Raw genomic sequence first — 13,913 nt, 5'->3', positions numbered from 1 at the left:
ATGAAGCTTCTAATCGACACGTGCATCAATGCAAGCGTACCCTCGTCCAAGTCTCTCTACATGTCCTCCCGTGAAGAACTCCGGAGAAATGGCACGTGATAGCTAACCAGCTATGCTCTGCATCAGTGCCTGTCAATCGACCTCTTCTGCTCACGATCTACCATCAGCTTTCTTCTTGTAATCAAATCATGCTTTTGAACATGAAGTTTCCCGTATGTGTACTGGTAGCGCTTATCGTGTACGCCCAAATTACCCGACTCACTCAGATAAATAAAAATATGTAGTAGTGTGAGTAGGGATCGTTCCCACGAGAAAAGGTAAAATTCCGTGTTCTTTAAAAATTACTAGAATAGTAAAAATGGGGATTTTTGGTTTGGCAATTATACACTACAATTTTAAAAACAATTATCAAAGCAATTTTACAAAATATCATGCAAAAGTAAATTACAATGGAGAATCTAATAAGAGACAAGCCTTGGTTTAGATCGACTACACCTTTGATTTCGTTCGTTCGATCATCGATTATCTAAAAATATTTATTCATGTTGAATATTTATCATTGGAAATTAAATTCCCGTTTCACCTTAATCGTAGTTAACTAAACACAAGCGTTCTAAGAAAACCCTTATCAATGAATTAACCTAATACAAGCGATTAGATTTAAACTCACGATAGCATATAACTAGTGAAACTGATAAATCTAGACAACCCATACACAAGCGGATGAATTTAGCCTAGTCAATTATTATCCCTACAATTCATAATCTCACAAGCGGACAATTATTAATCGTAGTTGCTTCGTAAATCAGAAAATTCAAACAATTATGGATTTGAATTCCAATTTAGCCATAGATTTTATATAGAAATCATTAGGTGATCAATCTAACAATCAAACATAAAATCATGAAATAATTTAGAATAACTCTTGATACTAAACAATAATCAAACTTTGTAAAACATAAATCTTACGAAGAGTTTAATCAAAGGCTTCGTCTTCCTAAACCAAGTAATAAAAACTAGCCAATACAATTCATGAAGAACATATTACAAAGCATAAGAAAAGAAATAATTCTACAAATTTAAGATAGAACCTAGTCCTTGCAAAAGATCAATCTTCAAGCTCTCCTTGGAAGTGTTCTCCTCTTGTCTAGACTCCCCATTCTGCCTTTCCTAGACTTCCATCTCGTCTAAGATAAGTCTAGACATCAAGAAGCATGCCCAAAACATCAACATCAAATAAAAATATCATTATTTTGCCGACAGCGCGGGCGCACGGTACCTTCGCATTCCAAAATTTAAGAGTGGCGCGCGCGCTCGATTCAACTGCGCGGGCGCGCAGTGTTCACGCATTTCAAGTTTAAGGAGTCACGCGGGCGCTCGATGGGACTGCGCGGGCGCGCAATAGCATCGCACAATTTGCATTTCTCAAGGGCGCGGGCGCGCGATGTTCACGCAAAAAATCTTTCTTCCTATATTAGATCGCGCGGGCGCGCGATAGGATGGGGCGGGCGCGCCATGGCTTCGAATTCACTTCCTTTCAAATATCTTCAAGTCTTCAACTCTTGATCTTTTCTTCTCTCTTTTGCATTTAAATCCAACAATTCAAATTCAAAGACTTGATTCCTTCAAACAACAAAAACAACACAAAAGCGCGTAACAACGACAAATAAAACACAAGATTCAAGTTAAATACTAAGCAATATAAGCGCATAAAATGCACTTATCATGTACCAAAAGCATCGATACAAGCATACCAGCAAAACCATGTTCTGCATGAATTTATTTACCTTACGCTCGGAACTTGTCATGCTTTAGACACTCGAAGTATTTCCTGGTGAAGGTCTATATGATAATCTCTCCAACTACGCGTGGAGAATCTCTTCGGACTGAAGCCACATGGGTTACTACACACCATACGCTCCAAAAAGTCCTCAGATGCATATGATGAAAAATACTTGATCTTCTTTTCCAGTCTTATCTTGCTGGAATCCAGACGATCTTCGATCAACTATACAATGCTTCAATGACGAGTCGCCCACCGCAGACAGCCTAACTACTGATACGCCCATACCGATGTTCTCATCACTATTGCATTTCACATACTGGAAGAAACTAATGCCAACCTTGGCAATGATTAACCAATCCCTCATCCGCTAGATCTCAATCATCCTACAAGGATAACCCAAAGTTCAGTACTATATCCCAAGTCTCTTGCATGCATATGCTCTGATACCAATAAATGTAGCGACCCTACCCGGATCCACTACCTAATCAGAGTTAAGAGCATAATTAAACATGCATTAAATAAATCGCTGCGGAAGACTTAAATAAAAACAGACCGGCATAATACAACCGGTTAAACAAATTCGATTATACAACCCAATCGAATTAATAAGCCTAAAGGCAAAACCTACAGCTAATCTTACTGGCTTCACTGGTCGCTGGCTACTCCAAGCTCCGGGTGCTCAAACCTGCACCTACACCTGCCCCGTCGAATGGGGTGTCCAGGTACACAGAAAAGACTGGACGTGAGCTCTAAGCTCAATACGAAAGCACGGGTAAAACATACAAATATGATGCATGCAAATGATCGGGTATCCATATCTGGGATAACTGTATACAATTGCTCAGTAATGGCGCCTAGGACATGAGTGGTACAACCCGGGGAGCAAACCCTGCGTACACTGCTCATTCCTACAGGACGTGGACCGTGTCCCCAGATGCTAGTCACCCATGATCCGTCAGTCACTGGGCCCTAGACATCCACCGTCCAGACAGGGCTGAGCGGCCCTACATGGCTCATCTCAAAAGATGAACAGGCACAATATGACATGCACATGCTGCATAATAATATGACACACACAAATGCAACATATAAGCATGCAATCCCGCTGGCAATCTCAGTCAGTACTTACGTACCTTACTACAGGCAGTTCCTAGCAGTCCCACTCTAGGTTCCAAGCCTGTCATCAACTCCACAAATGCAAATACCCATGCATCATTCATTAAGCTCTAAAAGCCTTAACTAAGCTATTGCATACTCCTAAATATTTTTAGGAGACCAAAGCTATACCTGCATCCGTTGTCAGCCCGCTGATGGCGAATTGCCTCAAAACTTAGGCATGCCTCCGCTACGACGTCGGGATCTCACTGCCGCTTCCGGATTCCCAATAGGATGCCTAGAACTCCCTAGATCTGAGTTAGAAGGCTAAGAAATCAGAGAGAAGAGAGGAAAGGTGCGAGTTAAAATGAAGCCTCGTACCCTATATTTATACACGCAGAACGGAACGTCCGTTCTCCATCGTTGCGTCCGTTCGCACCATCGTTGCGTCCGTTCGCCATCGTTGCTTCCGATGGTCACATCATGGTCGTAAGCAATGACGTCATCTTGCTGACGTCACAGATGACATCAGTTGCCAGAACGTTGCATCCGTTCCTGGACGTTGCTTCCGTTCTTCCTGATTCTATGGACCATTTTCGATCATTCTAAGTCCATTTTTTAAGTTCCTTAATCCAACAAAAACTCTCTTAATCATGTTTTACTTAATCTAAACATGACCTATGATTAATATACTCATTAATCATTAATTACGGATACGGGTCACTACAGCAGCAGCAGCAGCAGAGGCCACAGGGCCAGCAGAGACGACAACATTAGGGTGCAGTCGCCCCCAGCGTTGGAGGGTGCTCTTCTGCGAGGAGTGTCAAAAACCTCATTTTGGCCAGTGTTTGGTCGGTTTCGGCAAGTGCTATCATTGCCAAGAACCGGGTCACATTTTGAAGACTGTCCGAGGAGGAAAAAGACGACAGGGCGCCTGTTTGTTATGCAGGCTGAGGAGGCTGACCCCGACACTTTTTTTATCGCTAATAATTCTTATTTATGATTATTCGCTACTATTGGGATGTTTAGTTAATGCTTTACTTGGGAGATTACTCTATTGTTTGTACTTGTGATTTAGAACTGTATACTTAAGTTTTGTTGGAATTGTTGAATTTGTGGATTCGCATATTTAGGTTGGATTTTGTTGGTAATTGGGTTGGATTTTTTACTCTTGATAGTATAGTCTATATCTGTTTGGGGATTTTTCTGCGTGCAGGGAAAAAAACAATTAGTATTAGAGGGGTTGCGACTTTTGCAATGTTAGTTCTGGAGCGACACATTCTTTCATCTCCTAGTTTTTCTTTTAGCGGGTAGGTATCGGACCCGAGGTGTCTAGTACAGGGTACGATATTACCGTGCCTTCTGGTGAGGTTCCTTTTTACTACCAGTGTTGTTAGTGAGTTGGGGTTGGAGTTTGAGGGGTATGTGGTTAGAGCTGATCTAATGATTTTTGCTGATATCAAGATGTGATCTTATTTTGGGATGAAGAGAATGTTTTGAGAATTATCTTAGGAATTTGACTGATTTTTATGGAGGGATTTATATTTTTTTTCTCAGAAATAGTTGAGCCAAATTATTCGATATAAAGGTACTTAATAGAGATGAGTTAGTTTGCTGCAGATATGAAATTTGGGAAATTGGTGATAGTCCTAATCGATTAATTAAGCATTGATTAAAGCTTAGTTGTATTTGTGAGGGATTGGGAACGTGTTCTTGGTATAGCGTAAAATTAGTTACTTGAATCATTTTATTGATTTTTTCTGAAATATTGTAATCTTTTTGGTGGTTCATGCATTCCTTGATTCGCATGACACTGGTCATTGAAGGCTTAGTCAACCTGGCATCGATTGATATTCCGATTATAAATCTAAAAAATTCACATTCTTGGAAACTTGAATTGAAAATCTGGACATGGATATTGATTCGGGTGAGTATTTTTATTCTATTCCATTATGATCTCAATTTTATTTTTGTTGACATCGGATTATGCCTTGAGATTCTATTTCTTTTTTTTTTTTTTTTGATGAGTGCGTGTGGATTTCCTCGCATGTGAGATCACGCTGACAGCCCTGACTTTGACTTGTCTTGATGATGGGCATGACATCAAACCTGTTGACGGGTGATCACCTAAATCGATATTGATTTATTGACTCGCATCTTTTGTTCATGGAGCCATGAGTTTGATCTACTCACCCCTTGTATTTAACTGCAAGCGAATTGTTCCTTTTGTAGATTCGTCTTCGAGAATATTGTATTTTGATATCGTTCTGAACCATATCTATTCGATTCCAATTTGATTATCACCCAGCAAGTTACTGTTTGAGTTGATTTATATTGAACATCGTCTTGACATTGTTTTGGCTCGTAACTGACAGATATAGACAACACCATTAAAATTTAGTGTTTCGCGGACACTAGATAAGACTGTGAGTCTGATGATATCGAGGATGAATTTTTGTATTCGGAGTTAGATTTTGGAGCAGATTCGCAGTCGATTCAAATAGTTATGTCTTGGTCCGTTTGAGATCCTGAAGAGGATTGATACTTTGGCTTATCGTGTAGCGCTACCATCTAATCTTGCAGGGGTGCACAACATATTTCATGTCTCGATGTTGAGAAAGTATATCTCGAACCCATCACATATCCTGGATATTGAGCCTCTACAGCTGGCGTCAGATTTGTCGTTCAAAGAGCGAGCGGAGCAGATTTTGGAGCGTGAGGAGCGGAGGCTGAGGACGCGAGTTATTCCCATGGTCAAGGTCCGGGGGCTAAATAATTCTGAGGAGGAGGCCACCCGGGAGGCTGTGACCGATATGCGGATGCGTTATCAGGATCGTTTCGGTACGTACCTCAATTTCGAGGACGAAATTTCTTTTAAGGGGGGAGAATTGTAACGCCTAGAATTTCTCGTGCGTTAACCGTATGCATAATTAGGATAATTAATAATTTAAATAGAATAAAATAATAAATTAAATTGAAGGTTTAAATGACTTTTATTTATCATGATTAGGTGTTTTAAATTTATTTAGGATTTTAATGAGGGTATTTTTTTTAGTGTTATGAAATTTTGAAGAAAAATATTATTTTGAGCGCGTAGACTAGACTGTGGTCGATCGTGATAAAAATTTTATTTAAATTTTTGTCCAAGAATTTTAAGAGCCTAAAATAATTATTTTAAGGTTTATTTCATAAAAAATTTAGGTTCCATATATATAAATATTTTAAAATTCATTTTTTTCACCTAATTGGGCTATTTTAAGGATTTATAGGACACTCTAAAATTGGGATTTTTATTAAAACCGAAATTTATTTTTAGTTTGGGTCCAAATTATTAGTTGGGCTAAGTTTTTAATTGTTTTTGCAAGCCCATAGCAATTTTTTTGGTTGGGCCCCAAGATCTTGCATTTTAAAAACCTGTAGGAGAAAAGCCCTAACCCAATCGTTCATTCATCTTCTTCGCGATTCTATCTGGGAGAAACAGGGAGAATGCCGTCTCCTTCACTTGCACACACTCCACGCAAATCTTCTTCATTTTTCAAGATTTTTACGGTTTAACGATCGTCACGTCGCGAGCTTCTTTTTTATACCTTTATTTTCCCGTTTGAGGCATGTTCATTTTTCTTACTATGCGCCATTTCGATCGATATAATGTTTGCTTGTTTGAGAAAAATATGTGCGTGTGTGATCTTTAACCCGTGATTTTGAGATTTTTGCACCATGTCATATCGTTTTACCTCTGTTTTTGGATGGGTCGGATGTTTTTCTTCTTCTTGACTATGGCGGGTTCGAGTAGTTGATGTCTCTGGGTGGCTGGTCAGTGAGCTCGATGGGGGCTGGTTCGTAAGGGGTGGCTCGGTCTGGAGAGGGGCGAGCAAGAGGGCCGAGGTTAATGGAGCGAGCTATGCGTAGCGCAGGGGAGATTCGGGTGTTGAGTCATGGGTCTTGGCTATCGGCTGAGCCATGCTTGGCGGGGCCTCGAGCCAGGGGTCAGTTGAGAAGGCACCGGCAGGACCTCGGGGTGGTCCTGCCGGCGCGACTCCGGTCTTGGGCGGCCGGAGCTGGGTGGTGAGGATGAGACTGGAGGCGATTCAGGGGGGAGACGACGAGGTGTAGGAGATTAGGTGAAGGGGATGGTATGGGTTGCACGGGTGACTTGGACTCGACCCCATGTGGGTTGGGTCCGAGTCTGGCCGGGTCTTGATTAGTGGTCCAAGTTGGGTTTTGGGTCTGGGTTAGTTATTTGGGTCTTAGGTCGGTCCGGGTCGGGTCCAATAGGTTTAGGGTCCAAGTTTAGTCTTGTAGTTGGGCCCAAAGAGTTAAATATATTACATGTTAATATGCGATAGATAAAATTACCTTATGGATGTGAATATGTGAAATGATTGCGTTTTTGTGAAGAATTATTTGATAAACACATACACGTTGAGCCTCCGTTCCTCATCTTATTGGCTATTTTGTGTGAGGGCATACACCTACTTTTGCTTGAATGTGTGAGGGCATACACCTACTTTTGCTTGAATTATAATAATCTAGGTAATATTATTTTTCAGGACTAAGGAAGATACTCAAGTTGCCTGCAAATCATTCTACTCCCCCCAAAGCTTCACAATAATATGGATAGGTAATGTATATTTCCTGCATTTATTTAAACACTGTTTGTTTGTTTTCCATTTCGGAATTTGGAAAAAAATAGGAATTAACTGGCCAGACCACCAATTTGGTAAGGGATTTCAACGTTTTCCTTTCGGCAAATCATTTCAGAACATGCTACTGATGAAAGGTAAGAACTCGTTCCTAAATCTCCTTGATCTCTCACCGGAGATACTAGATAAGTTCAGTTCAACTAACTGAAAATTAGGTAAATTCTGATTGAGATGATGACGTAATTTTTTTTCAAAACAATCCCTGGATGAAAAACAGATATAATGTGTAAATTATACAATAAAACAATACATTGTTTCTACAATTTACTTACTTTTAAGTTATATATTGATGCTGCGTTCAGCATCAATATATAACTTAAAAGTAAGTAAATTGTAGAAACAATGTATTGTTTTATTGTATAATTTACACATTATATCTGTTTTTCATCCAGGGATTCTTTTGAAAAAAAATTACGTCATCATCTCAATCAGAATTTACCTAATTTTCAGTTAGTTGAACTGAACTTTCTCGACGATCTAGTATCTCCGGTGAGAGATCAAGGAGATTTAGGAACGAGTTCTTACATTTCATCAGTAGCATGTTCTGAAATGATTTGCCGAAAGGAAAACGTTGAAATCCCTGGTTGCAATGGGAGATATTACTTTGACATTGATGAGGTCTTCAGCAATATTTTCGTCAAATATTACAACAAAGTTAGGTTAAATGACATAGAAGGCGACATGAACACTGGTGTATACGAAATCTTGCAATATATGAAAGAAGTTGGCCTTCGAGGGACAAGTGCGGCATGGAATCCAAGGAAACGTAACATTCATGCTTTTTTTTGCCAGGAGGTAAAACTTCAGATTATAACCTGCTATTTTATACTTGTATATAACAATCAATTTATGTATCTGTTTTGAAGAAATACTTTATTCTTCATTCCAGGTTTATAGAAAACTTATTTATTCATACAAGAAACTTTCGATGGACGAGGCATTCAGAATTTCATCACGTTTTCCAGTCATTGCGACTTTTGGTATCAAACAATCATTTAACCGTAATTTTAACGAGGTTTGTTTGGATCAACATTTATATAATTTTTGTTGCATTGCTGATTGTTTAAATTAAGAAATATTGGTATCAGATTATATATCTCAGTAAAGAAATAGAAGAGAAATATATCCACATAGATGAGGAAGTTGACAACCTACAGATGGTAGATGAGGAATTTGAGGAAGTTAAGCTACATACGATGTTAGTTGTTGGGAATGCCACGCTCAACCATAATGATGAAACGCTCGAGTTCCTTCTTTTTACAAAATTGTTGGGGAACAGATTTTGGGTACATGGGATATGTACTGATGCAACCTGACATCGAATCTAGTGATTTTTGGATACCGGCGTTGTCTCAAGACATGGAAGATACAATTTTTCGTAAAAGAAGGTATGGGTTATTTTGAAGATTTACATTTAAAAATTTATCTTGCTAATCAATTTTCTTGCACTTTTTCTCAGTTTTAAAGAAGAGTTTGGTAGTACTTCACAATTTGAATCAGATGAACCAGCTACTAAGTCCATAAAGTACTGAAATTATGTCTCGATCGAAGGTACATTAATGATTAATCTTCATTTGAAGAAATGTAAAGAGTAAAATTTTCAAAAATTAATTTTCTGTCTACTTCAGCATGTATTTGATTTCTGGATTTTTTTTTGTTAAGAATCACAAGGAAGTAGCCGTTTGAAACAATGATCAATTTCTTTGTTTCTCGTAACACATTGTACTCACTCCCAAAAGACCGAAATATGAAGCACATCTTTCTTTGGCAGAGAATTTTGTTAGTACTGTAGCTATTGTTTGTTTATCCACCCCATTTAATTCGTTGTCTCTTGTGAACAATTTTGGCGAAGTCATGTTTATCGTTGTTTTTATACAAAACTTATGACAAAAAACTAAGCAAAGGGTATCTTTTGGTTGTGATGATTAGTTGAGACCTATACAGCTGATTTGGTTGTGTATATTCTTGGAAAGCGTAGCTTTATATCGTTTAGTTTCTTGTTCATACTGAAGTAAAATGTTTGATAGTGAAAGAGTGTAGAAGGAAAATAAGGATGCATGGAATGGATGACAGATAACTCAAAATGGTTATACATTCACTCGAACCTATTCAAATATTCCTTGCGATGATATTTGTCAACTGGAAGTCTGGAGGCATTGAGATGATTTTTACATTACTTGAAAGCTCGTTCCAACAATAACACTTTTGCCAGACACATTTTGAGAATAATTTGAGATGACGTGCTGTCAAAGAGCATTCAAATATTTTATGGAGAAGTGGGTAGGAATTTATTTATTTTATGTGGCATATATCAAAACTGTTTTAGTAGAATAAACAAAATTTTGTTTTTCCCTCTGCCTTTGTCATTTTGAGGTGGGTTTCTTTTTCTCTTCTTATTCAACTTTTTGATGAATATGCAGAATATTGATGCTCAGTCATTGGATGCCTCACCGTTGATTCAAACAGCACAACCAGAAGCTCTATGTTCATGAATTGAATATCCGTCAAGCACAAGAGGTATACCTCTGATCTATTTATGTGAGATTATTGCAGGAGAGAGATGATTTTTCACTTGAATATTTCCTTTGAAATCATACCGCTTCATTTTGATTAGCCATTCATGGAATAGATTCCTCAGCTGGGGTGGAAAATCTCCCAAGAAGTTATGGGAAAAAAGGTTTTTGAATTGTTGATGAACTGGTCATGTCGTTTGTTTCCAAGTGAATATTTCGTTTATGGGCTTAAATAAATGAATTCATGGGCGTTCAGAGATAGTAACAATTCAAGAGTGTACTTACTTTTATGCTTCCCAGACATACTGTTTGAGGTGGTATGATTCTTTTAGCAGAAGGTGGAAGAAAATTTTACTCCAGAAATGATATCTCGGCATTCTATTTGTAAGGGCTACATCTACAACACAAAATCACAGTTTAAATGAAACTGTTCTTATTGGGGTCAGGATTAAGTTTTTTGAACTCTAATTACAATATTTAGAAATGAGTTCATTGAACTATTTAAGCAATAGTTTGAGCGCAGGCAATTCAGAGAATCTGTTCTTGGAGTCATGCCACACCATTGGTTATGTCTTGTATTGCCTACTGTGATCCTGATATTTTCTGGAATTACCTATTTAACAGGATAACCGTGAAGACACTTTGCTGAAGAAATCACCTGGAAAGATCAGCAAATACCCTTTTCACAAGCTGAAAGAAAAGCATTCTTTTGCCATAATTCTTTTCAAATTCCAAAACATTCCATTTGTTATTCAACGATTTATTTACTTGTTTCAACTGCGAATTGTTTTTATAATTCTTTAAATCCCATCATGGAAAAATTTCATACTATTATCTATCATGTTTAAATTTACACTAGGGCACAAATGAATCTGAGTTCTAATTTAGGAACTATTTTCTTTGTTGGATATTGCTTGATTAAAGAAACTTAATACGAAAAGGCATAGTTGATTTTGAGTTTTTACTACAGACTAAAGCTAGGATAATTGGTTTTGGGTATTCTTCCCAAATTTTGATTTGCATGTCAGAACATTCTCTGACAACATCCATTGGATTGACGGATTATTTTATGCTACATCTGGAGTACTTCTCCTCCTATGATGTGGTCAAATATCAACCATTTGATTATTAAGACGTGTCAATTTTTATAAAAATATATGGGTTTCACATGATTTAATGGTATTGAAATAGGGGGAGAAACAATTCCGGTGTAGCATAGACTAACCCTGGATTGACTTAACACAAACTATGCTTGAAAGGAGGGGTGATAGTTTGATACATCGTAAGTTAAAAAAAAAAACAAATAAATAAAATTATGTTTCTGGAAATGATAAATCGATATGTATCCTCCTTGTGGCTGTGAAACTAACATAGTCTCGTTTAGTTTGTTTTGGCATTTGTGTTTTTATGAACAACCTATATCGATAACATTCTCCCATATTGTCAGCAGCCATTTGATATTCACATGATCACACATCCAGCTTCATATTCAAGAAGCTGGTCTTCATGTTGATATTGATGGAGAAGGTGTTCTGGATCATGTACATGTGTACTTGTCTTAGATTTAGTTGTTTTGGAGTGCATATATATATAAAATCATTCAGATCTTAATTCAATTCATTGCTTTTAATGATATATTTACCAGTTTTGATATTTCTTTTATGCCAACTCTGATATATTTGAGGTACATTCCCCTTTGGACTTGTTTTTTTTGTTTTTTTTTTTTCCAAAATCCGAAAATATCATAGAACGCAAAGGAAACACGAGAGGGGGACTATGTCAAAACCTTTCAAGATCAACAGATACAACCAACTAATATGATTTGATTCTAACATAAGGAAATCCTCCTTTATCCAAGAGGCAAATGCCCCGAAGTTTTCCGCTGGACTGAAAATGTTTAAATCAGGATTGGTGAGTCCCATATTCGCAAGCTCGTCAGCCGCTGAGTTACCCTCCCTGTAGACATGAGATTTGAACACCTGATTATTAGCGAGAATTGACTGAATTTTACTCAAGGTAGCTCGGAGATCCCAACTAGAATTGTCGGAAAGGATGATGGCCAAGGCTGCCTGCGAGTCAACTTCTAACCAGAGAGGGAAGAGCCCGTGTGAAACTGAAGAATCACTTGATAAAGGATAAGGGAACGTTTTTTTGTTTTTGTTTTTTGGAGCGGTTGTTTGCTATAGCTCCTTGGTTGTCTGTCCAATGGATGATTTCATTACCATGTCCAACAACATCGGATGGAAGATGGAGTATAACTGCCGTCAACATAAGCACTCTCCTTGTTAGTACATATATTTTGTACCAATTTTTGGTTTGGGAGAATGGAATGCACGTGACCATGTGGTATGTTAGTGGATGTACTAAAGATAAGACTGGTATTTTCTAAAAATAGTTATTCTCTGTACTAAACTCAAAATTTCATGAAAAACACATTCCATTTCACCCAACACCATATCCATAACGCATATAATTCCAATCCCGTTTCAATGAATAACCGTCGAAAGAGACAAACACAACCCACAGATTCTCTTTGACTTTGGGGTCATTACTCTTCTTATTTGAAGTTTTCGGTTATTCTCAAGGAGAGAGTATTGGTGCAGAATTCGATCCTCCTTGTTTTCTTAGGTATTACGTCGTTCGCTCCTTGTTTTCCTCAGTTTGGCGCTTCGTTGTGTAGTTCACTCCTCGTTTTTCTTTCGCAACATTTTTCCGTACAAAATTCTACATCCGGTCCATTACAAATCTTATAAAAGCGTTTCCCATTACCACGAAGAATGGCTAAACCCAAAGAATGATTTCTTCACTTGGCAGTCAAATTTGGAATGTAAAAAAGAGAAATTTTGAGCAGCAGAACATAAAAAAGATGGAAATTAAAGAATTTAACTAAATGAAAACTAATATTTCAAGTTTTATCATAGTAAACCTGTTAGTTCTAGTGACGGATTACTCAGAGCACAGAAACAATTAACAACAACAAGAATACACCCAACTCACAGCACTACCGTTACCACAATATAACCAAAACACACACAGAACTGAGCAAGCAAGAATCAACACAATGCGCAATTACGTGGTTTGGCCTCAAAAGACCTACATCCATGGAGAGAAACAGCAGCTCTTTATTTATTTATTTATTTCACCGGTTCAAACACAGTACAATACCTCAGAGATACAAAGATAAACACTCTTTACAAGAAATATAATCAAGCTTCAATCGCCCCCCTGCATTCACCAAGTCCATAAAGTATTTGAACTTAGTGTAAGGCAATGGCTTAGTTAGCATATCAGCAGTTTTTCTTCTGTAGCAATTTGTCCAATGACACTCCTTTTTTTTTTTAACTCAGATCTCTCATGGTACACTTGGTGCTTGGATAAGTGGATAGCACTTTGGTTGTCACAATACACCATCACCTTGTCTTGTCTTATGCCATGCTCACTGATGAATCCCTTCAACCATAGCGCCTCTTTGATGGCGATTGTGACATCAATAAACTCTGCCTCAGTGGTTGATAATGCGACCACTAATTGGAGTCTTGTCTTTCCATGTAATGGTTGTTCCATACACAGTGAAGATGTATCCAGTTAGTGACTTCCTTGTGTCCAAGTTTTATGCGAAGTCTGAATCTACATATCCCACAATTGGGTTTTCATTTTCCTTTGTGTGTGTGAACCGTAGTCCAATGTTGACTGCCCCATTTATGTATCTCTTCACCCACTTCAACCTTCCCAACTATCAGGCCCTGGATTGGCCATGAACCTTAATACCATGCTCATGGCATATGCCAAGTCAGGTCTACTAAAGACCATTCCATA

General features: G+C 38.0%; 1 protein-coding gene across 3 annotated transcripts in view; it reads left to right on the top strand.

Annotated features, from left to right (window-relative positions):
- Positions 1 to 12,487, top strand: part of LOC140884248 (uncharacterized) — a 39,410-nt gene extending 26,923 nt beyond the window's left edge. The window contains exons 1-9 of one of the 3 annotated variants that reach the window (XM_073290944.1): positions 6,342 to 6,487; positions 7,432 to 7,502; positions 7,977 to 8,379; positions 8,474 to 8,599; positions 8,673 to 8,972; positions 9,044 to 9,135; positions 10,005 to 10,101; positions 11,846 to 12,008; positions 12,118 to 12,487. In XM_073290944.1, the coding sequence (XP_073147045.1) occupies positions 7,495 to 7,502; positions 7,977 to 8,379; positions 8,474 to 8,599; positions 8,673 to 8,900 (765 nt within the window). In that variant the 5' untranslated portion in view covers positions 6,342 to 6,487; positions 7,432 to 7,494 and the 3' untranslated portion in view covers positions 8,901 to 8,972; positions 9,044 to 9,135; positions 10,005 to 10,101; positions 11,846 to 12,008; positions 12,118 to 12,487. Of the gene's footprint in view, positions 1 to 6,341; positions 6,488 to 7,431; positions 7,503 to 7,976; positions 8,380 to 8,473; positions 8,600 to 8,672; positions 8,973 to 9,043; positions 9,136 to 10,004; positions 10,102 to 10,721; positions 10,934 to 11,845; positions 12,009 to 12,117 lie in introns of those variants that run through there. The other 2 variants (XM_073290945.1, XM_073290943.1) reach the window with 2 other exon arrangements.
- Positions 12,488 to 13,913: the final 1,426 nt, after the last annotated feature.

This window comes from Henckelia pumila, chromosome 2 (assembly GCF_033568475.1).
Source record: "Henckelia pumila isolate YLH828 chromosome 2, ASM3356847v2, whole genome shotgun sequence".
NCBI classification, from domain to species: Eukaryota; Viridiplantae; Streptophyta; class Magnoliopsida; order Lamiales; family Gesneriaceae; genus Henckelia; species Henckelia pumila.
This window is presented reverse-complemented; position numbering and strand designations above follow the sequence as displayed.